At 41.0% G+C, this 27,950-nt stretch overlaps 1 protein-coding gene across 1 annotated transcript in view; it reads left to right on the top strand.

Moving 5' to 3' along the window:
* The first annotated feature begins 2,975 nt into the window (after positions 1 to 2,975).
* The window catches only part of TMEM47 (transmembrane protein 47), a 30,457-nt gene continuing 5,482 nt past the window's right edge, over positions 2,976 to 27,950 (top strand). The window contains exons 1-2 of the mRNA XM_081003483.1: positions 2,976 to 3,583; positions 21,337 to 21,477. Of these exons, the coding sequence (XP_080859609.1) occupies positions 3,358 to 3,583; positions 21,337 to 21,477 (367 nt within the window). The 5' untranslated portion in view covers positions 2,976 to 3,357. The remainder of the gene's footprint in view (positions 3,584 to 21,336; positions 21,478 to 27,950) is intronic.

Below are 27,950 nucleotides of genomic sequence, written 5' to 3' on the forward strand. Positions count from 1 at the left end.
GATGATCCTGTTGTCCTGGCCTTGAATAATCCAGGTCTGCCCGAATATATGGTACATGTCTAGGCAATGTGGTGCAGAATACATTCTCGTGATATATTACCACGGTGAAGAAAATATATTACCATGGTGAAGAAAACAGCTACAGCATGTTTGTGCCTTAGAATGAATTAGTTGCATACTTCATTGCAAACCCTGACCCAGAAACATAATTTCGTGTCTCTTCTTTAGTTCTTTTGGAAAATAATTACATTTGAATCAAGACTAACAGCTGGAAACTGTTGGCTTCAAACGCATTCCTTCGCCTCTTGTTTTCTTTGCTATTCTTTATGTTTGCTCTCCTCCCCCCTGCCCAAAAGGATTCATTATTGACCTAGAAATAATGGTTCATCAGAACTGAAGCAGATTGTGACAAGCCTTTAAAATAATAAAAAAAGAAGAAACCACACAACATTGATCAAGTATGTTTGGGGAAGATTCTTTCACCTAACACTAAATACAGAGTTTATGACAAGCCAAGCCTGAGCAGTTTGATTAGCAGACATTTCTTCTTTGCATGTGATCAGGGGTGTTGTGAAGGTCAAATCACACATTTAAAAGATGAGTTAGACTCCCTTATAAAAGGCTGTCTGGGCCATACATTCAAAGGAAGCAACCGTTTGCACAGTGAAGTGTTTATTGCTTACATGACATGAAACCTAGCATGCCTCTCAGCCAAGTTGGAATCACTCCCAAACAAGCACTGCAGATTTAATCGTACTCCTGAAAGTGTTTGGTTTTGGGTTTTGTCTGAACAAATTGCTAGAGAAATGAATGCAGCCAAATTAAAAAGAGAAGTGGGTGGGGGGAGAGAACAAGTGTGGGGGTGAACTGGAAAATGGATTGATTTCAAAACTGTGAAAATTGATTTAAGTCTACTAGGGATTCAGAGGCCTCTGGGGCATATTAAAAAAAAGAAGGAGGAATGATGAAAAAGCACGACAAGCATAGCAAATGAGGATAGATTGATGGTGTCTAGAGTACAATGTATGTGGAACGAAGCTGTCTGGACTCTAGTGTGGAATAAGCAACTTTTTAAAAAAAAATCTAGAGTGAATGAAATTGCCTGTGGTGGAATGATTCTCTTTAGATTTTGAAAAGTAATGGCAATATCCACAATAGAATGACAAGTACAAGTGAGACCTGCAAAAAAAAGTTGCAGTGCAGAGTGCTCCTGTTTACTGTCCCAGTTAGTCATTCACAGACAAACCTCAGTTCTCTATTCCCTTGCTAATTAGTCAGTCAGTATTCCACAACCACTGAACATGCTCATGGGGCTCCCACCCCACTAAACATGTTTTGTACTTCTGCAAACCTTGGCCTTCTGTAAGATGCTCAGGCCTAAACATTAGAAATAGAGGAAAGGAGTGGTATCAAAAACAAAACATTGGAGTGTGGAATGCTCCTGTTTATTGTTGCAACGTATCAGCCATGCACTCTGCTCTTCCAAGATATTCTAGCCTATTCCATTCCACATGGTTTTCCATTTCTACTCTCCAAGTCAAGTCAGCATTCCAAGGTTGCTGAGCATGCTCAGTGCTCATCGGGGTGCCTTTGAGGTTTCCTCTCCTTATGTCCCCCCACATAAATACTTTTTGGACTTCTTCTACAAACCTTGGGCTTTCCCCAAGTGGATTCATACCGTCCTTTTTTTCCAAGGTGGTGTCATTTGGGATACATAAGCAACAACACTCACTCCCATGCAGTGTAAACAGAAGGAAGATCTAACTAGGTATAATGGTGGGATAACAGTCTACAGTGGAATATTCTTTGATATATTTCACGCGAACTGTTAATTATGGAATTATTAGGGTTATGTTGTGGTGATATTATTGTTTTTATTTTGTGCTCTTCTTGTACCATTGCATTTAAAGACTGCTTATTTTCTGTGAATTGCTTTGGGAACCAATGTATTTGTGGGAAATGCTGCATATAAATAAAATGAATGACTTTATTTGTTGAAAGACTTATCAAAACAGCATAAGATTATAGCATGAAGACTAAAAAGAAAGGATCTCAATTAGAATTAATGTCATTATAATTCACCACTGTCACTTCAAATGAAATGCTTCCTGCCAATCTCTATGTAAATATCTGAGTGGACGTTTTATTTATTTTTTTACACCATTTGCTACTCCAGGGTGAAGTTAGAGGTATTTTCCTTGCTTCGAATTCACTGCTGCCAGTTACTCCTGCCATTCCAACGTTACATTATTGATTGTATCATTTTGTATTAAGTTACTATCATTATTGTAGGGGGTGTTGGTTGGTCTCAAGACATTATCGAGGCAACGCTGTCACACCAGCCTAGTTATTATATTTTCATCCATAAATAAAAGCCCTCCAATCCAGGCATGGCAATTAAATTCATGGGCTTTGCTCCCCATTCATCCCACTGTAGCGAATGAGATGCCACTATCCCTCCACACAGTGCTCTATAGCACTCGTATTTGATATTTATTCAGCACTAAATAAAGGTAGCAGGGAGCAGGTTTCGAAGAGAGGCTTGAGGAGCAAAGGGACCACGTCTCCATCGACCCATCACTCCAGAAATCCCTCCGCCGCCCGACTGCTTGCGGCTGCCAGTCCTCCGCTTTCTATTCGATTTGTCCTGGACCTTTGCAGCCCCCGCGGGGAGTTTGCGTCAAAAGCAAAGCAAGGGCCGCCGAACGGGGGACTAACAAGAGGCAGCTGAAGATGGCAGGTGGCCAAGAAGAACGGGCACACATCCCTAGAAAACCTAAGTTTTAAAAAACTTTTTTCCCCCCGTCTGAAAACCGTTTGTTGACATGGGCTAGAGCCCGAGGAGAAAACTCCAGAGAAAAGCTTGGAAGCGCTCGTTTTTCTGAAAAGCCTCTCGGACGCCACAAAGGCCGCAGAGAGCGAGCGACCCTCCCCACCCGCCTCCTCCTCCTCTCGCCACAGGGCGAGGAATGCGCGGCGGAAGGGCTGGGGCGGGAGAAGGGGCGCGCGCTGTCCGCTGCCCGGGGCAGCCGAAAGCCTTTCCCGCCTTCTTTCCCTGGAGGGAGCCCTGCGAGTGACGTGCGCGGCGCGGCTCGACGCCGGCCCCCGTGCAGCTCCTCCCGCCCCTTGCCCAGACAGGGGGAGGGAAGAGGGGAGGAGTGATGTGCTGCTGGGGAGAGCCGGGCTGCGCGAGCCGAGAAGTGGCGACTGGAGGGAGCTGCCGCCTCCCCGCCTTCCTCGTCCGTACCTGAGCGGCAGGAGCCACAGCAGCAGCAGCAGCAGCGAGGTCGGCTCGCTCCCCTGGCTCGGGCGGCGGCGGCGCTGCTAGCCGAGGGGCGCCTGCTTCCCCGCTCGCCCATGGCTTCCTCCGGCAGCGGCATGGAGGAGGTGCGCGTCTCGGTGCTGACCCCGCTCAAGCTGGTGGGGCTGGTGTGCATCTTCCTGGCGCTGTGTCTGGATCTGGGAGCCGTGCTGAGCCCGGCCTGGGTGACGGCCGACCACCAGTCTTACCTCTCCCTGTGGGAGTCCTGCGAGAAACTCAACAACCCGGAGACCTGGCGCTGCATAACTACCTTGAACAGCGGTGAGAGAGGGGGGGGCACCTGCCCGGCACCTTTTCCCTGCCTTCTTCTTGACTTCAAATCCCCCCCCCCGTTCCCTCCCCGTCCCGCGCTTCTCCCTCTGACCCCACCCATTGCAGCAGCGCCCCCCAACATCTCTTCGGAGAGGGTCCTCCCTGCTCCCCCCCCCCCGCATCCCGCCCCTAGAATAGCATCTCCTTCCCTCATCCCCACCCGCTCAGGTTAGCCTTTTCCTCCGCAGCACCGGACTTCTCCTCTGCCCCCGCTTTGCCCCTCTTTCCTCTTCAGGATCCATCAGCGCCACCTCTTAACAGAACGCCTTTTCTTATCCTGAACACTTCTGCTTCCATAGCGGTAGCCTCGCCTTCTCAAAACGCCTCTTTTGTCCCATCATCCGGAGTCGGGAGCCCGTTGTTACCCACGTAGAGCATTGCTCATTGCCCTCACATTGCCTCCTGCTGCCCACCTGGACCCAGCGCAACCCGCCTCTCCATCCCTGACCACTTTTCTATCCCACCTGACTTCACACCACAGCACACTCATCCCTGCATCCTAATTTGAACCTACTCCTTTTTTCCTCCCACCTCATCTCAGATCCTCTCCAGTAGTCTTTCTCATTGCCCAAATCCAAATGCCACATTCTGCTTTAGTTGTGATCAATCCATCATACGTGCCCCCAATGCCCTTCCTTCCCAGCACCCCATGAGCTGCAGTCTCAAGTCTGCCATTCCAAGTTCCAATCCTCTACCTTTCCCTCTTTCTTATGCTGAATTTATTCTTTATGTCTGCCTGCTTATTTCCCCAGCTGTCCCTCCTCCTCATAGCCCCATGTAGACAGAGAAGCAATATGTTTAAATGATGTGTCTGTGAAGCAGGCAGTTAAGGATTTACATCTACACACATACAGCATTATGCACTCCTTTTCTCTTGTCTTGGAAGTCAGGATACAGCAAGGGCTAGAAAACAGGGCTAGCTTTTTCAAAGCATTTGCATCATGGGATACCCTGTTGTTGTTTTTAATGAACTGGCATATTTCATTCATGAAAAGATCCTCAATCCTGCATGTTGTGGTGTGAAGGTGTTTTGTGGATTATCTTGCTGTTGTTTTTAACTTCAAATCAGTATTTTACCCTATGCCCAGTTCCCAGTCCTTGAACTGAAGCTGACAAAAAAGTTGTGGCTTTCAGTTCATTGAATCTGTAGCCAACATAAGAAGCAACACTCTCCTGTCACTGTATTCTGACACTTTCCCTTTTCTGTTATTCCTGTGCTCTCCTCCTTTTCTGTCCCTGATGAGAACTTTCACTAGGCAACATATGCAGCTTTGTCTCTCAGCCTCTTCCCCCCTCCCCCATGTACCGTATCTTGTTGGCCTTATTGGCATTTATCCTGTTTCATTTTTTCTTTCAGTAAGCAAAATAATATCTCTCCCTAATGGAAAAATTGCCCCTTGAAATGAGCAAGATTGTTTCAAAATCATCCCTCCATCCCCATATCAAGTGGCTTGCTCAGTCTGCAAAAATCCTTTTTGTGAGAGTTGCTTCTATTTTCCACTGTATCACAGCTGCTTCTATAATCTCTATTGGAAACATCTACAAGTTAAACTGTAGCCTTCACTTACTAAGCCCTAAATCTGGTTTTGAATCATGTATTACCCTTGTGTTTTAAGAAATTGTGCAATAAGAGATTGGTTTCCTATTGGTTTGACTGCCTGCTGTGTATTTTGCTACATGCCTTTGTTTCTCTGAAAATTCTTAAAAATGTTCTTGGAGATCTTTGCTTCAAAACTGCAGCAGAGGTCCTTTCTTTTATTTTGTACTTTTTATCACTCCATCAAGTAAGATTTGGTGTTGGGTGAGGTTTGCTGTCAATTGTGTCATGTAAAGTAAATCATTTTTATTTTATTTTTTAAAGAATTGCTTCTTTGCGCTGTTACCAGGGAGTCTAAACAAACTTTGTAACAGAGCTGTATTTTTAAAAAATCTCTTCTCCCCTCCCACCCCACCCCCTGAAATTTATGTAGGAATGTCAGCTTTGACTTGATGTGTCTCCCTAGCAACAGGAATCCTTTTGCCCCTTTCTCTGTCTTCTAAAATGATATCCCTTGATTGCATAAAGACTTTTCAGATGAATTGGGTGGAGGTGGGAAGTGGGGGACCAAGTTTCAGTTCAGCTGGTTTTACTTTATTTCCTTACCTTCCAAAGTATGAGGAATTAGGAAGGTTAAATAGTGCACAGATCAGCATTAGAGGACTACTAAGCACTCTCCATTTGCATCTGGCAGACATCTCCCTTTTTAGATTTTTCCTATAGAAGTGTGAGTGAGGGGAATGGGTTGGATGTGAGCTGAAGGCTTGTCATTGCATTTTTGAACAATAAATGAATGGGAAGAGCAGGTATTTGTTGTTGTGTCTTCCTGAATGCCTTCCTGCTCCTTCAGGAAATTTCAAGGCACTCCCATTCTATGAAGTCATAGACTAAGCTTTACTGATTTTTTTTTTTGGTTTGTTTAAAATAGTTTTGCATGTTTTACAAGCTGCTGGGAATGACTACTGAGACTATTTTAAGCAAGACCTTTCCTTTAATTGTATCTGGGTCTAGAGGCAAGCTTTGAAAGCTTTCCTGAAATATGAGAATGTGCACTGTTTACACAGACATGCATATGCACAAATGTTTGTCCTTTGATACAAACAAATCCTCTGCACAAGCTGGCAAAAGGCCCTCATTGCATTGGGTGAGTAATGGATTGGGTCCTAAGTCTATAGTGTGCTTTGTTCTACATTCACAATAGCCCTTTGTTGTTAAGAACTTAGCCTTTTTTCTTCTACGTAAAACAAAGTATTCCTATTCTCTCTCATTGCAGGCAAGGCTTTTAAGGTTAAAATAATTGGGATATACGGGAAATAAGCAGAAAGAGCTTCCTTTAGGAAGACTTTTTAATTATGACACCAGGGCAAAGAGCATTGTCACTGGAGAAACAGAAGGAGCCAGAGGCACAAGGCATCTCCCCCTACCGTCTTAAAACATTTGCTTCATTGTCCCTTGAAGGAGAGCACCTCAAGTGGCACAATCAAGGGCAGCCACACACCGGAGCCTGCTAAAGCATATCCAGGGTTTAATTAAAAACCTTTGTCTTAATTAGACTTTAGGTCCTGACTGCTCTCAGAGAGGGCACATTTGGTTGTATCTGCAGCAAGGAACATCCTCTGAGCAATTACCAGAAAACAGTCTCTTTGTCCAGTTTTGCTAACGGCCAGCATATCCCTTGTTAACTATATAATGTGCTATATAGCTGTAACACTCACTGAGCATCAGCATGTTTCTGCTAACACTGCTAATACCAAAGTGGGAGAGAGGGCTGTGTATATATTTTAAATATTTCAGGAGGCATCCATCCATATTAAATTTGCCTGATAATAAACTAGACATGCAGTTGTCCCCCATCTGTGCAGATGATTTGATAAAAAAAAAGCATGTTTTGATCATGGCATTTTAAAATAAGTCGGTAGATTTCAGCTAAGATCCCAGACTCCTGGCCAGCCCTGTTGATTTCTCTGGAGCTACATGGAAGTAAAATTGTGAAGAGTCATAGCTTGGAAGTCTGACATTGTTGTTTTGAGGTAGATTAGGCCATTTAAAATAGCAACATGGCTTATTCTTACATCAGAGCTATGTGTAAGTGCATGCATACTGTATTTTCTTATGGCATTTGACGTGTGAAGAATGTAGCCCACATGTATGGCACACTGCATTAGGCTTTCAAAGCCTTTGCTGTAGAATCGTATGATGCTGAATTATGCTTGTCATACTATGTTGTTTATTACAGATCAGGCATACTACCTTTGTAGTATTGTCAAAATTAAGTGGCACTTTGAGATATGGTCTTTCTAGACAATGTGTATTTTCACTTAAGCACATACGCATGCATTTATACAAAAAAAAGCCTTTTGGGAGTCTGAATCATCAAAATAATATTACACTGAGAAAAACATAAACAAACATTATAAAGCTTTCTTCTTTACAGGATATTATTGTTCTCTGGTGAAACATGTATCATAATGTTTATACAGCAGCATTCAGATGTGTTCCTTATAACTTTTGGGAATCCATAGGACTAAATGCTTACTAGTTTCATCTAGGATCTTTCAATCTATTGTTAAAAATGTAATGCAAATTAATTGCTCCTTTCTTTCCACATTGCTTTACCGAAATATTGCAATATCCCATTTTAAATCTATTATCTACTAACTAACCTATGTTTTAACAGTCATAGTTTGTGTGTCTGCTTATTTTGCATGAGAGCAGCTGTTCCAAGTGGAATTGACAGCTCAAAAGCAGCTTCCTCCTGGGAATATGTAGATCATGGCTTTAACTGAGTTGATAGTGATGGATATTTGCAAATAGCTCAGCAAGACTGATAGTCACAACACACTATTCTTCCCTGCCTTCCTGGAAATGTTTTCTTAAAACTGAAAAATAATAGCTAAGCAGAATGGAAAAAGCAATTGTTAACATAAAAAGTTTTACAGACGCCATGGCCAACAAGCTGTATAAAAGGCAAATTCATGTCTTACTCTGAAACGTAACTAGAAGATGGATTTTAAAGAAGGCTTTATTTTAAAGCTTTCCAGAATGTACCCTCTTTTCTCAAAGGAGTAATTGTGATATATTGTATAAGAATGCAAATCTTTACAGCATCCTTGCATCTGTGGTGGAACCCCTCCCCATTCTGAACAAGTTCAAGATGCTTCCTCTGCAATCCAGGAAGGCTAATCTACATAGAGTGTGGTGCTGATAACACCAAGGTTGCAGGTTCAATCCCCTTAAGGGCCACATGCGTATTCCTGTATTGCAGGGGTGGACTAGATGACCCTCAAGGTCCCTTCCAACTCTACAATTCTACGATTCTATGATTCTTCTAAATCTTTTCTTCTCTGCTGGCAAGGCATGCAGCAACTGGGGGTGTCTAAATGGTCCTCACTGGCAGCCATACCACTAAATAGATAGTAGTTACTTTGAGGAATTGGATAGAAATGTGCAAAATCAGATTTTAAAAAGTAAGCACATCAACATTTCTGACACTTCCAATTCAGAAATCCTTATCCAGTTCAATGGATTCTATAGTATAGTGGTACCTCTGGTTATGAACTTAACTTGTTCTGGAGGTCCATTCTTAAGCTGAAACTGTTCTTATCCTGAGGCACGCTTTCACTAATGGGGCCTCCTGCTGCACGCTCGCCTCTGGTGCGCAATTTCCGTTCACATCCTGGGGCAAAGTTTGCAACCAGGAGCAGCTACTTCTGGGTTAGCGGAGCTCGTAACCTGAAGTGTTCGTAACCAGAGGTACCACTGTATTGTTTATTAATTTCTACAGATTTGTAGACTGCCCTTCATCACTTCAATGCGATCTCAGAGTGGTTTCCATCAATTCACATGCACATAGACACAAAATAAGCAAAAAAATAAAAACAAATGTTGAAACAATGCATTTAACAAAATAGTAATAGGGTAACAGCATAAAGCATGAATAGTAATAGGGTAACTAGTGGTTGCTGGTTAGCTCCAAAAGCCCATGTTATCTTTACCTGCCAGCAGAAGCCCATAAGAGTCTCCATTATTTGGACTTCCAGAGGAGGGGACTTCTAAAGTCAGGGGCCACACCAGAGAAAGCCCTGTCAATCACCACGTGGTGGACCAAGCCCATTGAAGCGACCACAAGAAGCTCCCCCCCGTCAGCCACATAGCCCTAGACAGATGGCAAAGTCATGGACAAACATGGGCAACTTTAAAAGAGGATTAGACATGGCGTACATGGTTCTGACCCTTCCCAATTTATCTTGACAACAACTCTGTGAGGTAGGTTAGGCTGACAGTGAGTGGCCCAAAGTCACCCAGTGAGCTTCATGGCTGAGTGGGGACTTTAAACCTCTGTCTAGTCCAGCACTTTAACCCCTGTCTAGGAATGAAAAGGTCAGTGCATGTTCCTATGCTCCATAGGGTCACATCACCAGCACTATAGCAATGTTTCATCAGTGCCATGCATTTCCTTATGTAGTCAGCAGCATCAATGCCTGTACTTGCCTCTAGTCAAAGAAGAGCTAGAGTCAGGTCCACTTGAAATCTTTGTGCATCTTGCAGGGTAGTCCTATAGGTGTCTACGTAGAAGTAAGCCAAATGTGGATTGCTTCCAGGAAAGTCTATATATAGAATTGCACTTCTAGGAAAGGTTGCTCATTTGCCTTTAGCATTGTGTGCCAACACAATATCAGGGAAGACACACAGCACCCATGTTTCTTTGATTATGATCTAGTTGTGAGTCTGCACATTATCACTTGGTCCTGTGAAGACACACTAACACACACAAGAATGGGATGTCAGGGAGCAGCTTCTACAGCTTATTAACTGCCTCTTCGTGTTCTTGCACCTTAAGAATCAAGTGAGCAAAGGTTCCTTATCATGCCTGAGATGTTACCCAAATCAGGGGGGGAAATACTGATGGAGTTTATGGCGAGTGGCCTAGAAAAGGGAGGAAAAAGCAAACAGAGCAACAGACACATGTGCTTTAAGATCTCCCATAAAAAGAACATAAGTGAGCCCCAACCCCAAACCAATAAAATCCCTATTGGTCAGTTTCTAGAGGATAGACATAGCTGTGTTGGTTACCTTGATTAACTTATGGCGAAAAGGCTACACACCCATCTTGTGTTTTAGACACAACAGGAATAAATGCAGACTGACAGGCAGTGGCTCTTCCACGTTTCAAATGAGTATTTTCCAGCCCTATGTGGAGATGCCAGGGATAGGCTTGGGCCTTCCACTGAGTTATAGCCCCTTTCTCTGTGTCTCTCATAACTCTTCTAGATCTTTCTGGGAAGTTTGTGCTTGGACCATATCATGTATAAGCCAACTGTTGTATTCAGTTTTGTTTTATAAGCCAACTGTTGTATTCAGTTTTGTTTTATTCTAAGCATGGAAGAAATCTTCAGTGAAGTGTATCCTAAACTAATTTATCTTGCTGTTACTGCTTTTGTATATTGCAGCATTTAAAATTTTAATGCCTGCTTCTCCTTTAAATATTTTTAATTGGGCTTCCGGAATTTAAAGGATGCTTTTACTGCTAGTGATAATATAAGTAGTCTAAATATTTTATGAGGTTTATATTTAGAATCAAGTGGACTGTAACCTTGACTCATACTCAGTTGCAAAAGATGATGCGGTAGGATTCATATTCATAATCAGTGGGAGGAGGTAGGTGCTAGCTTATGGAATATTGACTTCTTCAGTTAATATAAGGCAGTGTTTTTTCCTAGAAAAATAGATGCTGGTACTCACCATGAAATTTTTACAATAAGTGCCACACTTTTTAACAACAACAACAAGGTGCTGGTACTCCATACCCTTGAATTCTCCTGGGGGGGAAAGCACTGATATAAGGAATAGTAATTATTGGATCACTGTCAAAATGAGAAACAGTAACAGGTGGCATTCCACAGAAGCCCCTTCAGTCATTACTGACTCCGATGGAGAAATGGAGAGTATAGAAAGTTAGGACACAAACCATCCAAAGTTAGCACTTTATACATTTCAGTGGAAAAGTGAGCCCACATGGCTCTCTTCCATTGGAATCAATGAGAATGACCACTTGCTGAACCGTTCTCCAAGTTTGCAGCGCTAGAGAACTAGAGAGAACTGCAAATGCTACAGAGCACAAGATAACAATATTTTATGGTAGAGAATTCTATAGTTTAACTTTGTCTCACTACCCAGCTTCATTGGATGACCCCAAGTTCTAGCACTATGTGACAGGGAGAAAAACATACCTTTGTCCACATTCTTCAACACCATGAATAATTTCTACACCTTTATCATATGTCCCCTTAATTAAATAACTAGTCGTCAAAAGGGAACTGCTCCAGCCTCCTGATAGTATCGACTGCTGTCCACCTTCACTTTTTCTAGATCTACAATATTATTTTTAGGATGAGGTGATCAGAACAGTACATGGTATTTGAGGTGTGATCATACCATAGATTTGTATAAAGGCATTGCAATACAGGCAGTTTTATTTTTAATCCTTTCTTTAATGATCCCTAAAATGGAATTAACCATTGTCACAGAAGCTGTGTGCTTGGTTATCATTTTCACTGAGCTATCCACCACAACTCCCAAGATCCCTTTCCTAGTCAGCCACTGCCAGTTCAGACCTCATCAGTGTATTTTTTGTCCCACTGTGTGCCAGTTTATACTTCTACTAATGTGTGTTTGCTATGTTATTGTCCATTTACCTGGTTTGGAGAAAACCTTTTGGTGCTCTTTCCAATCCCTTTTTGTTTTTACCCCCTGAATAATTCAGTGTTGTCAGTAAACTCATCCACCTCACTGCTCACCCCTGACTAAAAGTCATTAATGAGCAAGTTAAAACCCAATATAGACCCTTGGGGAATCCAACTTATTATACCTTACCTTGTGAGAACTATCCATTTATTCCGTCTGTCTGCTTCCTGTTCTTTAATCCATTTCCAGTCTATAAGAGGACATGTTCTCTTATCCCCATGGCTAAGTTTACTCATAAGTCTTTGGTGAGGGGCTTTGCCAAAAGTGTATGGCCAACTTATCCTGTAACTTTCTTAAGATTCAGCTCTCTAGCTTGTGAGGCCAGTGTGTGCAAAGAGGGTATATCCATGCATTGTATCTATTGTATACATTTCAAGTGCCACTTTGGTTATGATGCTTGGTTTGCCCGATGCCTAGTTATGACACTTGGAAATAAATAAAATGTTATTTAAGACAAGTAAAAATAAAATTTTGACAGAAACTATTTACATTGAATATTTTGAAATGTGGCTACGGTTGATTTTCAAGAGCAGTAACTATGAAAATAGAGGAGGCACAGTAACAAGAAAAAGAAGCAGCAAATCGGGGGGGGGGGCGGAGAGGGGAATGCTGGAGGGCAGACAAACACAACACATGAAATCAATAAGATAAAACTAAATAGCTGAAAGAGATCATGGAAGTTACTAAGGCATGAATAAAGTTGACCCCAAATGCCTTCATTCAGTGTAATGATAGGAAAACTTGTCTATGGAATTGATACTCCCCACAGTTATAAGGGCCAAACTAGATGTGATATTAAATGTGGCTTTGCACTTAATATGCAGGGTTTTGTTTTTTGTTTTTAAAGCAAATCACATCTGCTGGGGACAAAAGTCATCATTAATGAGTTTGCATCAGGCATGATATTTACACTGTTGCTAATGCAGTGTTTTCTCCCCATACAAATACCCAGTTCAGAGGAGATGTTTTCCTCAGGCCCACATCACTGGTGGAAAGGCAGGAGCAACAAAGTGTGACAGCCAAAGACAGCTGACAAAGAATAGAATTAAGGGGTTTAGCTAGGGCTACAGTGATCCACACCTTCAGTATTCTTATTGGCTGAGTCTGGGGAAAGGTACTGGGCTTTGGCTATCAAAGAAAATAGGTTGCTTAAAGTTGGCTCCCAAATAAAAAGTGCCTTTCCCGCCACAAATTATTATGCTACCTCAACAGACTCCCATATGAACACACAAGGCAGCAGTGAAAATACTGCATGCTGTGTTGCTTGAAGTTTCCAAAATTTTATATAATGGTTTGGGTTTTCTTGATTTGTACCTTCTGTACTGTATTATAGGAGAAACACAGTGTCCCACCCCACTTTCTGAGAATAAAGAGTGGCTCAGATTTTAGGGTATTTACATAGTACAGTTGTGTGTTTTTACTTTGGGTATATTAATATGGTTTAATTGTCAGCCTTCTCTTAAATGACAGTTATCTAACTAGATAGGCGATTGGTAGGGGGCAGTAACAAAGAGGTACAGAAGGAGGCATTATTATTATTGTTTCATTTTATATCCCCCTTCCTCCTAAAGGAGCTGTGGAAAGTGGAGGTTTCTATTGTTTGTGTAGAAGTGCAGAAAGAAGTAAGAAACAACAGCATGAATGTTTAAATTCTAATAACACTCTGATACAGAAGTAGAGTGTGAGGTGAAAGGTAGGATATTGTGATATTTTGCTTAGATTAAACTGATTTGTTGTGGAAGTTCAATATAGCATGGAGGTTTATTGAGCGCACTCCAGCAGCTCACCTATGGTTTGTTTACTGCCAGCATAATGGGAAGTCATGTACTGTTTGCTTACAAACCTTGGCTATTCTTACTATGACTTAGCATTGCATGTGAATCCAGCATCAACCTCAAACTCTCACCAAAGTACAAAGGCACAAGGCAAGAGCAGCTGGGAAACAAATCAAAGTTTGGAGAAACAATCCATGAATGTCTGAGGGAGCAACTAATGGTTAACTTGTCTTAGTGTTTTGTGTGAACCAGGCCTTTTTGTTTTGCACTTGGAGAATCTAATCTTACAAAACAAGACATCACAATGGGGAATCACTGAGGTTGTTATAGCCACCAACATCACGATGAATACTCTTTTATCCTGTTAAGGAGAGAATGGGCAACTGTTTTACTGACATGAGGTGGATATAGTGGCATGAGAAAGGGAAAGAAGGTCTGAAATTGTGGTACAAGGGAATGAAATATTTCCTTTCTTCCTATCCCCCAAATACTGACCTTGCTCAGGAAATTTGATTACCCTTCTGCAAGCATGATAATAAATTTGTTGTACATCATGTGAAACATTCTTTTAATTTTACTGTTCTACTTTAAGTTGTTGTAATTCAGTCTCTGAAGATGGTGATACTATTTTATACCTGTATGATGCCATTCAGGAGGATTGCAGGCAGTGTTAAGGTGTTGCAATAAAACCCTTTTGCAGGGGAACATTTCTTCGGTGGTGGTGGTGAATTATTTCCAAGGATACCACAGTATTTTCTGAGCCTGCCTTTATTCAGACTATCCTGGCTACACTTCTGAATCCTAACTAGAAAAATAATGATTGTTCATTGACACTGTCACAAAAAAAGATACTTTCTCCTCTCCCAATTTATCCCATGTAAGTGAAGACAGATATTGCATAAAACAAAACAGGAGTGAGAAAACTGTGGCCTTCCATAAGAATATAAGAAGAGCCTGCTGGATCTGACTATTGGCCCATCTAGTCCAGCATCCCGTTCCCATAATGGCTGACCAGATGCCTATGGGAAACCCACAAGCAGGACCTAAGCATAACAGCACTCTTCCCTCCTATGATTTCCAGCCATTGGTATTCAGACGCATTCAGCCTCTGACAGTGAAGGTAGGGCTTGTAGCCAGTGACAACCATATCCTCCATGATTTGTCTAATCCTCTTTTAAAGCCATTCAAGCTGATGGCCATCACATTCCAGATGTTGTTGGCCTCTAACTTCCATCACCCCAACCTTTGGCCATGCTAGTTCTCCATTTCTCGGCTTAAAGCATTTGTGGCTATCCAAAAGAATTAACTAGGTTTGCATCAGTTTTTTGAAATAGCTGCCATAGATTATCATGTCTTATTTTCAGTTCCATTCAGGGGGGAAAAAACATTTTCTCATTCTAGGAAAGAACTGAAGCATCATAAGTACACTTTCATTGAACTTATGTTTCTTAGTGTTATTATACTTTAGATTCAACCACTTAGTAAGAAAATGTATTTACCCAAGAAATCATCTTCTGCTGAAACATAGAAGATCAATAGAAATAGTTCTAAAAATTATATTTTGGTCTGGTACTAAAGCAGCATTATATTTTAAATTGCAAAGGTTTGTATACTCTAGTGTGCTGGAAAGTCTGACAAGTGATGTAATAACTACTATGTTCAACTGTGAAAATCACACTGGGTAGTGATGTACAGAATCAGGCTGCGACTGCATTTTAAAACAGATCAGACCTATGTAAGTCATCACCCCCTTTTTTTAATCAGCAAAATATTTTCTTCACATAACCAGCAGATATATTTTTTTAAGTCACTGACAATGGAATCCTATGCATGTCTAATTTCCCACTGGGTTCAGTGGGGCTTACTGACAGGTCAGGATTCCAGCCCAAATACTAATTTCCTGGATGATCTTACCATATGTTGGTGTTTGGGTAAACTATTTCCCTGCACAAAAAACTAAAGGGAAAACTCATCTCAGAAAAGTCCCATCATATGTTAAACACAATGTCTCTGCCCAATTAAAGGGGCAGTAGACCCATGCAGCAGTACCTGCGCTTTAGGGTCGGATTGCTCCTGGTCTGTAAAGATCCAAACATGTAGACGTGAAGTGGGGAACTGAATGTGGTCTGTGGGCCAGAACCTTATCTTTCCTATCCCCTGTGGCTTGACAGGTGGCTGTGTTTGCCCAACTATCCATCATAATGATGTCCCATAATAACCTGTTTATGTCTGCATCAGTGATCAGCTGGTTGTTGTGGAACACTGCTCAAGTCCCTTTGGCCCAGAAGCATCTTCACCTACTCCACACATTAAATTACATGTGATACCATGTATAGGGCAGGTGGGCACAGTATGGCCAAAGCAGATTCATGGGCCAACTGGGGTCGGCTAATTAGACCCATTGGTCAAAATTTTCCATTTAATGTGTGGATATCAGGGACAAAGCCAAGGAGCTGTGCAACCCTAGGGGTGTGAACAACACAGACCTGCTGCCCTGTTAATTCACATGGGCCTTTTCACAAAAGGGTCATAGTGTCTTACGCTAAGGAATGGCCATCAGAGCGAGTCCTTTATGTACACAGGTTCTAAACATTAGTGGCTTCAATCTGCTTCATAGCACAAAGACAGATTTATATATTTCTTGCATTGGGATTGCCTACATGTTTAGAGTTATCAGTGACAGCAATGAGAATCTGTATTTCTGAAGTTTGAAACAAGTTCTTGTAAATATTTGTAAAGCAGACAGTTTGCTTTGTAGGGCTCTGATGCTTCAGTGTGGTCAAAATGTAGCTATTAAAACTACTTGTTCTGAAATTTTGAATCCGGGATTGTAAGCTCACTGTGTATGGATGTAACAAACTTCTGTTTAATCTGCTTTAACATAATGAAGAGTGCGTTATTGAGTTCCTGCTGAACCCTTGGGAAGACTGTTGGCTTCACCACAAACTCCCATTATATTGCAATGCCACCATTCAGCCCAGTTTAGGAAGCTTATCAGATGTACAGTTAGCTGTGATCTTATTGTATAATGAAATAAATGGAACAAGAGTCTATTGCTGTACATTCAATACTTAACTTTCATCTGATAACCTACATAACTTTGTGCTAAAAATATATTGGTCCAAATACAGAGAATTCCGTGCTTATGACTTGTTGAAATCAATAGGACAAGTTTGTTGTGACTAATTTAGGTCCCATTAATAATTGGATCATAATTTCTTTGGATTTGTATAAAAATGAATTAGTTCTACCTTTTTAATTCATCTATCTTACATGGCTGTTGTGCGTATAAATGATAACAGCAGTTGCAGAGCAGTTCCTGTTAGCGATTACTGTACATGCATTTGAAGACTTCCCAGAAGGTTCAGTTGGTGCAAAACAGTTGTTAGAGTGCAGACTTGAAACTGGGTATTTGGAACAGATCTTGCCAGTCTTAAATAACAGTATTGGCTCCCAGTCTACTTCAAGACACCATTCAGAGTGCTGGTTCTTACATTTAAAGGCTACAAGGACTGTCTTGTGCCAGGACACTGAAATCTTTTCATGAGACTCTCCTTTGAGTGCATCTGCCATGAGAGATGAAGCAGATAGTGACCTAGAACCAGTACCTTTTTTAAGTTTTAGAGCTCTCTCCCCAGATAGACTTTCCTCATGTCAAGTTTGATGTCATTTCAGAGTCAGGTGTAACATTTTTCTTTGCTCAGGCATTTTCCATATTGTAGTTTTCTCTTGCATTTCAACCGAGCTGTCACTAATTTATTTCAAAAGCTGTTTTATACTCTTCAGTTTTAATGTTGTTTTATTGTATTTTTAAATCTTTCGTTATCTGCTCTAAGGTTCCCTAGATGAAGAACAAGGAAAAAATAAATTAAAAGAATAAAAGAATGTTAATTGTGACATAAACTAGATCTGTTCTATCTGAGCCAGCAATCCAGATACTTTCCATAGTTAGGAGTGGTATGCATGATACATTCTTGTGTATTACCAGTAACTCATTGTACTGCCACAAAACTACAAAAAAGAGCCTGTAAGTCCACAAAGGGACACAGTTTGAAGATAGTTTAAATCAGCTGCCACAGGAAAAGTGGCCTGCATGCAGTGACCTTACTCAGTATACATTTCATATATATTGCATTCCTGTGCTACTGTAGACCTATTTTGCCAGTCAGTTATGAGGCAGGAGAGCAGGGTCATTTTCACTAAATGCACCCCTACCATTATGACTCAGGCAGGCCCCTCCCCAATGCTAGCTAGAGACTGGGGACTGTGTTGTTTCCAACACTGTCCATGAAGGTTAGGAGTACAGTGATTTGACTGAGGACTTTTCTTCCAAGCAGGTGTGAAAAAGTCCATTTCATTCAATGGGATACTAGAGAATTGACTCTTAAGCAAAGGTATACTGATTAATCATTTATCCGTGAACTGGCTATCACCAATTCACCATATGTCCCTCCTACCATGATTTCATTCAATATGCTTTTCTTTCTTTTCTTTTCTTTTTTGAGTGGGGGAGTTGGGGGATCTGTATCTGTTTATGTAAGACTATCACATGTCAAAGGTAGTGGCTTGTTTCTTTCTATTTAAAACTTGTATTCATGTATTAACAGTGTGGTATTGATATACTGTAATGTGTTGGGTAATTTTCTCCACTCCAGTTGTAATAAAAATTGACCACAATGAATGTATCACTATGCAATTATCCACACTTCCATTACAGCTTCACATATAGAATTAAGTTAAATCTTATGCATGGCTCATTTTCATACCTTTTAGATACTCTTGCCCAGCCCCCCCCCCCCCCCAATCCTAAAGTGATTACAGACTAAGCACCCAGGGTTTGAGGTCACAAGAGACACCCTACTTGCTTTTGGTTATGCTGCCCTGCTGCAGACTTCCTCCCAAACATTTGGATAGTGTTGGGAAGTGGCTGGTGCAGGGTGCCTCATGTGATGTTAATCATACATAACTTGAGCATCCAAATAGGACTTGTTTGAACCAAAGAAAGTTTTGTTGAATTCTTTCATAAGCCTTCAATTACCATATTTTTCGCTCTATAAGACGCACCAGACCACAAGATGCACCTAGTTTTTGGAGGAGGAAAACAAGAAAAAAAAATATTCTGAATCTCAGAAGCTAGAACAGCAAGAGGGATCGCTGTGCACTGAAAGCAGCAATTCCTCTTGTTGTTCTGGCTTCTGGGATAGCTGTGCAGCCTGCATTCACTCCACAAGACGCACATACATTTCCCCTTGCTTTTTAGGAGGGAAAAAGTGAGTCTTATAGAGCAAAAAATATGGTACTTACATCTCTCTGTTTAACAGTACAGTACTGTTCTGTTCTGGTGTGTTGAGTGTTTTGGTTTGGGGGGGGTTGCATAAAACATTCCACTACCTACAGTTCTCTTTCTAAAGTAAAATAAATATTATACACATGTGTGACAGAATTTGCTCTTGAATTTGAGAGCAGCTCTACCCTTGCCTCAGCTCTTGCTACATTTCATTAGCTTGAAGAGCCTTTAGAACTCTTGCATTAAGAAATTCTAAATTAGCTGGGGGATTTTAATTCACCACACTCATTAAATTGGCTTTGAAAATCTCAGCCCAAGATTATTTGGTGTATTGTGTTTAACCTGATTTTGTGCCATCAATTATATAACATAATGCCCTATTTCTTTTGCCGAGAAGTCCTGTTTTAAAATTAATACAACTGTGGGATTGGAGAGCGTGCAAACTAAGTTCCCAAAGTTATACAGTATAAAAAAACTTTTGTCTACACAAAGCACAAAATCCTGTAGTCTAATTTGTTGCAAATTATTGTCCTTACCTAGTCTCACCAAATACATTTTTCTGTGTGAGGCAAAGAAGCCAGTGGTGTCCTGTCCTAAGTCAACCTAGGAAGAAAACCCCCTATACTTAAAAAATAAAATAAAATTATAAGTACGTCCAAGGTGGTCTGCGGTCCTCCCTGACATTTTTTCTTTCTTTTAAAGACCATTTAGCAAGTGGTCTTCCTGCACTCATTGAACACATTTCACTAAAAAGCTACTGGAAGATGTAGTATGGTATGACAGAGCACCCCTTCCTGGGTAGTTAACAAGAGAAAAAGATGACCGCCCCCAATGTACACATGGGGGCAGCTATATTTTTATCTGTGTGTGAGTGATCATAAAATCATAGAGTTGGAAGGGACCCTGAGGCCATCTAGTTCAGCCCCTAGTGCAGGAATCTCAACTAAGATCATTGACCTATCTAGTGCAGTATTGTTGCTGCTGACTGGCTGTAGATCTCCAAGAGTTCAAGCAGGAGACTTTTCCATCTAGACCTGGAGAATGTGGGACCTTTTGCATGGAAAGCATGTGCTCTGCCAGTGAGCTACAGTCCTTCCCACCACCAGGTTCCAACTGCAGGGCCTGAGAGAATGGATTCAGTTCCCCTGTGCTGCTATTTTCTTGCAAAATAGCTCACTAATTATATTTTATATTATAAATGGTCTCCACATACTGTTGAACTGTGGCCCTGAATACCTGTGTTTTAAGATTAGCCTCTGGGGCTCTTCTTTGCATTCCACTGTTAGAGGAGATTCATTTGGTGGTGAAACAAGATGGATTTTTCTCTGTGGGATGCCCCCCCCTTGCACGTTGTCTGACATGGTTGTCATTTTCGTGCCAAGTGAAGTAGTTCCTATTTTTAAGTTTAGAATGTGTCCGTTTTAGCCTTCTCTGTTTAGCTGACTTGAACTTTGCTTGCTTGTGTTTTTTTAATGTTGTATCCTACCCTGATATTTGTGCCAATGAATAACAGGCTATAAATCTTTAAAATAAATATAAATTGTAGCCTGGACAAGTATATCTGAAACAATAGAATTGTTTTCAATCAGAAGTATCATTTGTTTTGGTGTATTCATGTTATACCCATCATTCAAATGCACCTTAGGATTATTGGGCCATTAATAGCTCTAGCTAACTAACTGTTGAAATTCAAGTGCGTTCATAGGTGCCAGCTCCCTGGGGCCCTGGGTGCCCAAGCACCCACAAAATTCCCCAGGGGCCAGGCACGGAAAAGGTTTGGTGCCAGGGCCATGCATGCTGCATGGCACCCACAGCCCTGGGCACCCATGATCACAAAGCCAAGCTGGCACTCCTGAGTGTGTTAATTTGCAGATAGCCCTCTGATGGTTTCACTATGAATTTTTCCATTCTACTTTAGTATATCAAGTTTTATTGAGCTCCTCACTATTGTAAACCTTTTATAACTAAAGCTACAGTTCTGTCACACTTCCCTGGGAGAAAAGATGCATAGGATTGTGCTGTAAATTAAGGGAGGGGAATCCCATTAACTGCTATAGGAAAGTGGTGAAGAGATAAATGGTCAATATTATAAGCACTCGATATCTGCATTACACAGAATCTTGCAGTTTTTCCTTTAGTAGCTAAAATAGAATACATACAGATAGCAGCTTTAATCTGACTAAGAGAACTGTCCTGAAAAGCTATTTTTAAAAGTCTGAATGCAATTGTATTTTCTGTTATGAATAACACCTTTTTGTGTTTACTGGAGTCTTGGTTTGTTTTTGCATTTTACATAGACATCCTTTTTATATGAGTTACTATCTAGTTTTCAATTATTTGTGTTTCCTTCTCTCTGCAGACTGGCAGATCGCTACACTTTCTATGCTGTTGGGTGGTGCCGCCATAATTCTTATAGCTTTCTTGGTTGGATTAATTTCTATCTGTGTGGGATCCCGGAGGCGGTTCTACAGACCAGTTGCTGTCATGCTGTTTGCAGCAGGTAAATCAAATAGATTGGATCTCTGAAGTATGCTAGAATTTCCTAGCTGTAGTTTTACGTTTGTGCAGAAAAGAGTGACTCATTGTGCATTGTAAGCCAATAATCAGATCATTGCCCAAGGTTATTTCAGAAGTTCTTGATTATACAGCATGATCAACCTTTGCTTACATGACAAGGAATCTCTAGCACCAATGGCCAAATCATTCACAGCTAAGCATTCATGTGCAGTAATTGATGCCTTAACTCAACCTGTCTTGCATTCTGAAGCATTATCATGCTATTTTTAAAATCCCTTATTTCTCATTTGAAAATTCAAGAATATCAAGTGATCCGGGGGTTCTTTACATAGACTGGGCTTTTTCAATTTTTTTCATTCCCTGATATGTGAAAATAGTCATGAGATTGATGTGATTTAAAGGGTTATTATCAGAGTGTCAGTTCATTCTTATCAAATTCTTCCATTCCATTCTTCCATTCTTCCATGTACCTTCCATTCCATAGGTACATACCCAAAATCTGTCGCAAACCAAGTTGAACATGTGGAGATTTGTAATCCTAGCTGCACTTTTTTTACTGTACTTATGAATATGGAGACGACTGCTCATTCCCCATGTTTGCACTGCAATTCATTGTAGGCTGTCTCTACTGAATAATAATAATAATAATAATAATAATAATAATAATTATTGTACCCTGCCCATCTGGCTGGGTTTCCTGGGCCTTTCCCCACCTTATTATTATTACCTGTATTTTAAAATATATCTTTTTTAATGTTTTAATTCTATTAGTATTTAACTGCTTTTTAAATTACTATCTTTTCTGTTTTTACTTTTTCTATTTTATCTGTAAGCCACCTTGAGTCCCGGTCGGGGGGGAAGGTGTGATATTAATAACAATAATCTACAGTATGAAGAATCCATGAACAGGACTGTATGGAGCTTTCAACTATTCAACAACCCACAGTCCAGCTACTTGAGCAAATGAACTCTATATGCTGTTGTATGACAGAGGTGCATTACTTTTACAAGAAGCCTATTGGTATTTAACCTAGTAGTGTTGCAGTTTTGAAATTTAATATAGGGTAATCATCACTGTCCACATTCCAGGCCTTTGTAAGGACAGAGCCATTAACAGTGCAAATTATTTATGTTTAAGTGATAGTAAATCCCACTATGTTTAATGAAAAAGTTGCAGCCTATATGCAGCAACTTTTGATGGTGTTGATGGTTTCTTTCTTTCTTTCTTTCTTTCTTTCCTTCCTTCCTTCCTTCCTTCCTTCCTTCCTTCCTTCCTTCCTTCCTTCTTTCAGCTTAATGCTATTCTTTTCAAATATTTGATTGTAAAAGTCCCTTAAGTACTAGCTCTCAAAACCATCTGTATGAAAATAAATAGGATTAAACTGAAAGGTGTTTATATCTTCCCCATGCTTCACAGGAAGAATCAATTTCATTGTGTCAGATTTACTTTTTGTAACAGCCATCACATTGTAAAGCCTATATTTTATTTTGCAAAGCTTCAAAGGAAAGAATTTGTGCTCAGAAATACTTTTAAGAAAGACCCACATAAACAGATCAGCCCAAAGGATAATGCAGTGCATACCATCTGCATTGAAATCACCACTTGGTATGCACTTCAGTGTCCTTTGGGTTAGCCAGTAACAGTTTTTTCTCCCTGAAGTTTTCCAGGCACAGCATCCCTCCATTCTGTCAATCATATCTGTGCTGGAACTGAAACAGTAAGCCTGTATGATATCCCATAATGGAGAGAATGACAAGGCCATCTTCTCTGCTAGATGGATTTTAAAAATCCATTTACAAGGAGGTGGAAAGATAGGTCCTTAGTATTTCAAGAATTGAAACAGTGATAAGGGGAAGTATCCTACTGCCCCCTGCTGTTTCCATTATTTTAGTTAAACCACTGTAGTTTAGCAGAGGGCACAGGAGTTTAGGCTACCAGAATTCTAAATCTCAATGAGTCGTCAAAGCAATTAGCAAAATAGATTCATGAAATATATTGGTTTTATCTAGCATAATTGATGCAGTGCTGGCAACAGAATGGTTTACTAAAAATGAGTTTTAAATTGCTTATTTTTTCCCAAAAAAAAAAAAATGTCTTCCAGGCTTCCTTTTTCTATTATTATTTTTTCTAGCCACTTCTAGTTGTTGCCTTCTGTGTAATTCCACAACAATATGGAAGCCACTAGTTCTCAGCCTAGATGAACAAATTAAATTCAATATAAAACCCATGGGCCAGATTCAACCGATTAGCTGCGCTTGCAATAGCCAGCACAAGGAGTCCCACTAATGCACCAGGGCTTCCCCCTCTCATCCCTAAACTCCCTGCTCCGCCATCAGCTCTGGGGGGATGGGAGAACCCCTAGGGCAGCACAAGGCAGGGGAAAATAATGCTCTATTTGGGCAGAAGAAATGTTTGTGCTCCGGTTGTTGCAATGCCAACTTCTCTCTGCCCCCAGCATGCAATACAGCACATATGAGAACACAAGATTCCCATACAATCAAAATAGCACTTTAAACATGCTATAAAACTTAAACCACACTCAAACAAAACAGCAAAAGAACATACACATAAATTAACAATTTGGTGGAGTGAAGATGTTCCAAAAAAGGATACAATGAAAGACAACTGACAAAGGACATTTATCCACTACAGAATCCTGCTTTAGTTGCCAAAGTATGCATCATATAACAGGGATGACTCATTAGAAGATTTGGGAATTGTGGGGCAAGGCACTCAAAATTTGTTTGGAATGACATGAGAGAAGGCACTTGCTGGCTCAGTGCTCAGTGCCAGTGCTCAGACCATTTAAACCAGTGGCTTGAGTTGAGTCCAGAAACTAACAGGTGATTCATGAAGATGTGTTAAATGAGGTGTAAAACAATCACAGCAGCCTGCACCTAACAATAGTCAGGCATTCTATACAAATTGAACCAAGTTTTGATTATTGATTGATTGATTATATATTAAGTATTATAGCAATTATGATTATATCTATATCTATCTATCTATCTATCTATCTATATATATATATATATAGCATACAAAAAAAGCAGCAACTGACAACTTAAAGAAGATGTTGCATTATTAAAAAGTTACTAATATATATACACAATATCAATTCATTTTGCTTCTCTTTCTCTCTCTCACACACACCCCTCAGCCTCCAGGTTCTCACCCAGGGTCCAACAAACTCTCAGCTCAGTTATCTTGACTGTTTCGATCGGCAGAATTGGCACTACTACAAGTGCCACTTAATACCCATTCCGCATTTGCAAGAACTCTGCAGTTGTTCAGCAACCACCCACTCAAGTATCAAGTATTGTATGCCTGCCTATAATTGGCAAGAGCTGCAGGATCCAAAGACAGGGACTATACCACTGTTCCTTTCAAGTCAACAGGGGTCCAAATCCAGGCCAAGGCTGCTAACCTTTCATGGTTATCTGTTACAAGCCAAGAAGAAAAAGGATAAAGCAGGCATGGATTCTGTGGAACAGATGTTGAGAGGAGCGGGAGAAGCGATTTGCTCCAATGTTTAAAGGAGAAAGAGGGTGGCTCCTTCTTTGCAAAAAAAAAAGACCTGAGATGTTAATACAGGAGCACAGGGGTTGCCTTAAAGCCTGCACAAGTCTTCCCATTCTCACTTTGAACTCTCTAATGTCAGGGGTTAAAGGGGAGCTACGGAGATTTGCAAAGCCATACAAGGGATTTTGACAGGTGGGCAGCCCTGCCCATCTATTGAATTTGGCCTGCGAGGCCAATCCTGATAAGGATCTGGCCTGTGGAGCCAAAAAGATCCTTCACCCCTCAGCGGCAGAGGAAGCCGCTCAGGCGCCTGGGGCAGTATGCCCAGGGGTGGGACGAGCCACCCATAGAGGTGGGGTGCACCGCAGGGCCTCCGGAGACTGCCTGCCTCCTCCCACTCTGCTGCCCTACAGCGGGGGGAGGGGGCAGTGGGCGGACCGTTTGGGCAGCGTGAAGCCTGCACACGCCCAAGCTACCACATCTCTCCCAGGAGAGTGCCACCCAGGATTTTGTCACCCCCCTCAGTGGCGACACCCGGGGCAGACCGCACCCACTGCATCCCCTTCCTCTGCCCCTGCCCCCTCTGCATTACAGGGTTAGAGAGGGCTTCCTGGCATAATCTAATGCACACTTGGTACCTTTGCCATAGGATCTAATTCATAATTGTAACCATAGTAATGTCAGCTGACATTTATCATCCACATCCAGATCCAATGCTCTACTTATGGCATCTTATTACTACTTGTGCAGGTACACAGACTTTGTTTAACTTTTGTCTTTCAGACAGTTACATAGACCTGATAAAATTTTGACTGCACAACTTTGCTTTGGTAATAATCAGTGACATCAAGGCTATTTCTTATTGAGTACTTACTGTTCAAAACAAATATTTGAATGTTACAAATTATTAGGAAGCTTTATTGTACTGTGTGGAAGGTATGAATATGGCTGTGTCAGGAATGTAAGATATTAATTGGAGGTTATATGCATTTTTAAAGTGCAATTCCAAATGAATTTTGTTGTAATTAGTTGATAAATGATATTCTTTATTACATTGAGTCATATAATTATAAATGAGCTTTCCTAAATTATCTATCTTCATCATCCCCTACTTTATTTTTCCCACTCTTTTATGATCTATTTATAGAAGCCATTAGCTTAGTCACCTGTGTTCTTCTGTTATTGCAAAGAAAGATTTGCAGTAAAGGGAAAAAGATAATTGATATGGCTTATTCTTCAGAACCCTGAAATATCAGGCCATTGCCCTGTTCCAGAAATATGTGTCTATGTACATAGGATTATATTTAGATTGCCATATTCTCTGTGGGCTAAATATAGTACGTTACAGTAGTCTAACCTGAAGGTTACCAGAGTGTGGACTCAATAAATTTTAGATTAAATATATTTTACATGGACTGCACATTCCACCAGGAATGCTGTACAAGGTTTATTGAAACAAATGCTGTTTTATGTGAATTGAAATGACTGCCACTGTGCTTTTGTGCTAGTTCTGTCATTTCAACAGGACTTGTTTCAGAGAATTTCCAATAGCATTATGCCCATAAATTGGAAGCTAAATTCAGGTTTAGAAACATCAGCAGCTACAGCGCTTACTGGATCATATCAGTTCACCTGGAAGATGAAGGAAACTATAGCTGAATGTTTTCTCTCCTTATACACATAACACTTTAAAGGAAGATTTATGAGCCATAAGTGGTTCTTTTCTTTTTCTAGTACTTTTTAATTGCTGTCGGGATACTATTTCTATGGCTATTTGTTTCACCTTCTTCCTCCTGTTGTTTTATAATGTTTATTGCTGTTTAACAACAGTTTGTAAAACTAAGTTACAGTTGTAGCTTACGTCGTTAGCCCCCTTGAGCTTGTTGAGGAAAAACAGGATATAAGCATTTTTAATAAAGCAAACAAATGACTAAAGAATCCCACCTTGTCCAGGTTGGGAGCCAGTGAAGTGCACAGATTGGCACAGAGTGCCTTCCATCTGCTGGTGGCCCAGCTAAACCCCTGTCTGGACAAGGATAGCCTAACTTCTGTTATCTACCCTCCAGGAACTTCTAGGTTAGATTACTGCAATGCATTATATGTGGTGCTGCCTCTGAAAATGGATCAGAAACTTCAGCTGGTGCAGAATTCAGTGACCAGGTTGCTCACCAGGGAAAGGCGGTTTGAGCACATAACACCAACCCTGGTCTGACTGCACCAGCTGCCAATTTATTCCCAAGCCAATTCAAAGTACTAGAACCATGCAGCTGCCCTAAATAAATCAGGAGTATGCTACTGACAGAGTTCTAACCTTTTCTATTTCTCAGAAGTGTTGTGTGTTTTTTTTAAAGAAAGTTTCATGCCAAGATTGTTCTCATATCAAGATTGCACTTTGAAAATGGTACAGTTCAGGCAGGAAATCAAGATTGCATTTCTAAATGCAGGCAACTCTCCACTTAATGTGGGAGTTCCGTTCTGGAAACCTGCGTCCCCTTTAAACACCCTATTGCTCCAATCCAGACCAACCAGAATTGAAGCTCTGCGCCTGGCTGAAGGCTGGAGGATGAGTGGAAAAGCAGCAGCTACTGCTGCTGCTGCTGTTTTACCGCACACACCAGCTGTTAGGCAGGGAGACTGAGCAGCCTAAAAAAACCCCTGCTGCGCCTCCGGTCTCTTCAGGGCTTCATCCACCCTTTTGACATCCTCTTCAGGCTCCAGGGAGGGTCTCCTCATGAGCCACAAGGACTCTCTCACTCTCTCCAGCCATTTCCAGGTTTGAATTGAATTACTGGTATTTATTTATTTCCTGGCACACACATATACATGGTTGCACATGAGCCAAATGTGCGTTAAGTTGTGAGTTGCCTGTATGTAGTATGCTCTTAGCGTACACCAAAAACTCCACCAAAGTATTAGTGATTTAGCATTTTATT

Source organism: Podarcis pityusensis (genome assembly GCF_964106645.2).
Source record: "Podarcis pityusensis genome assembly, chromosome: 4".
NCBI lineage: Eukaryota > Metazoa > Chordata > Lepidosauria > Squamata > Lacertidae > Podarcis > Podarcis pityusensis.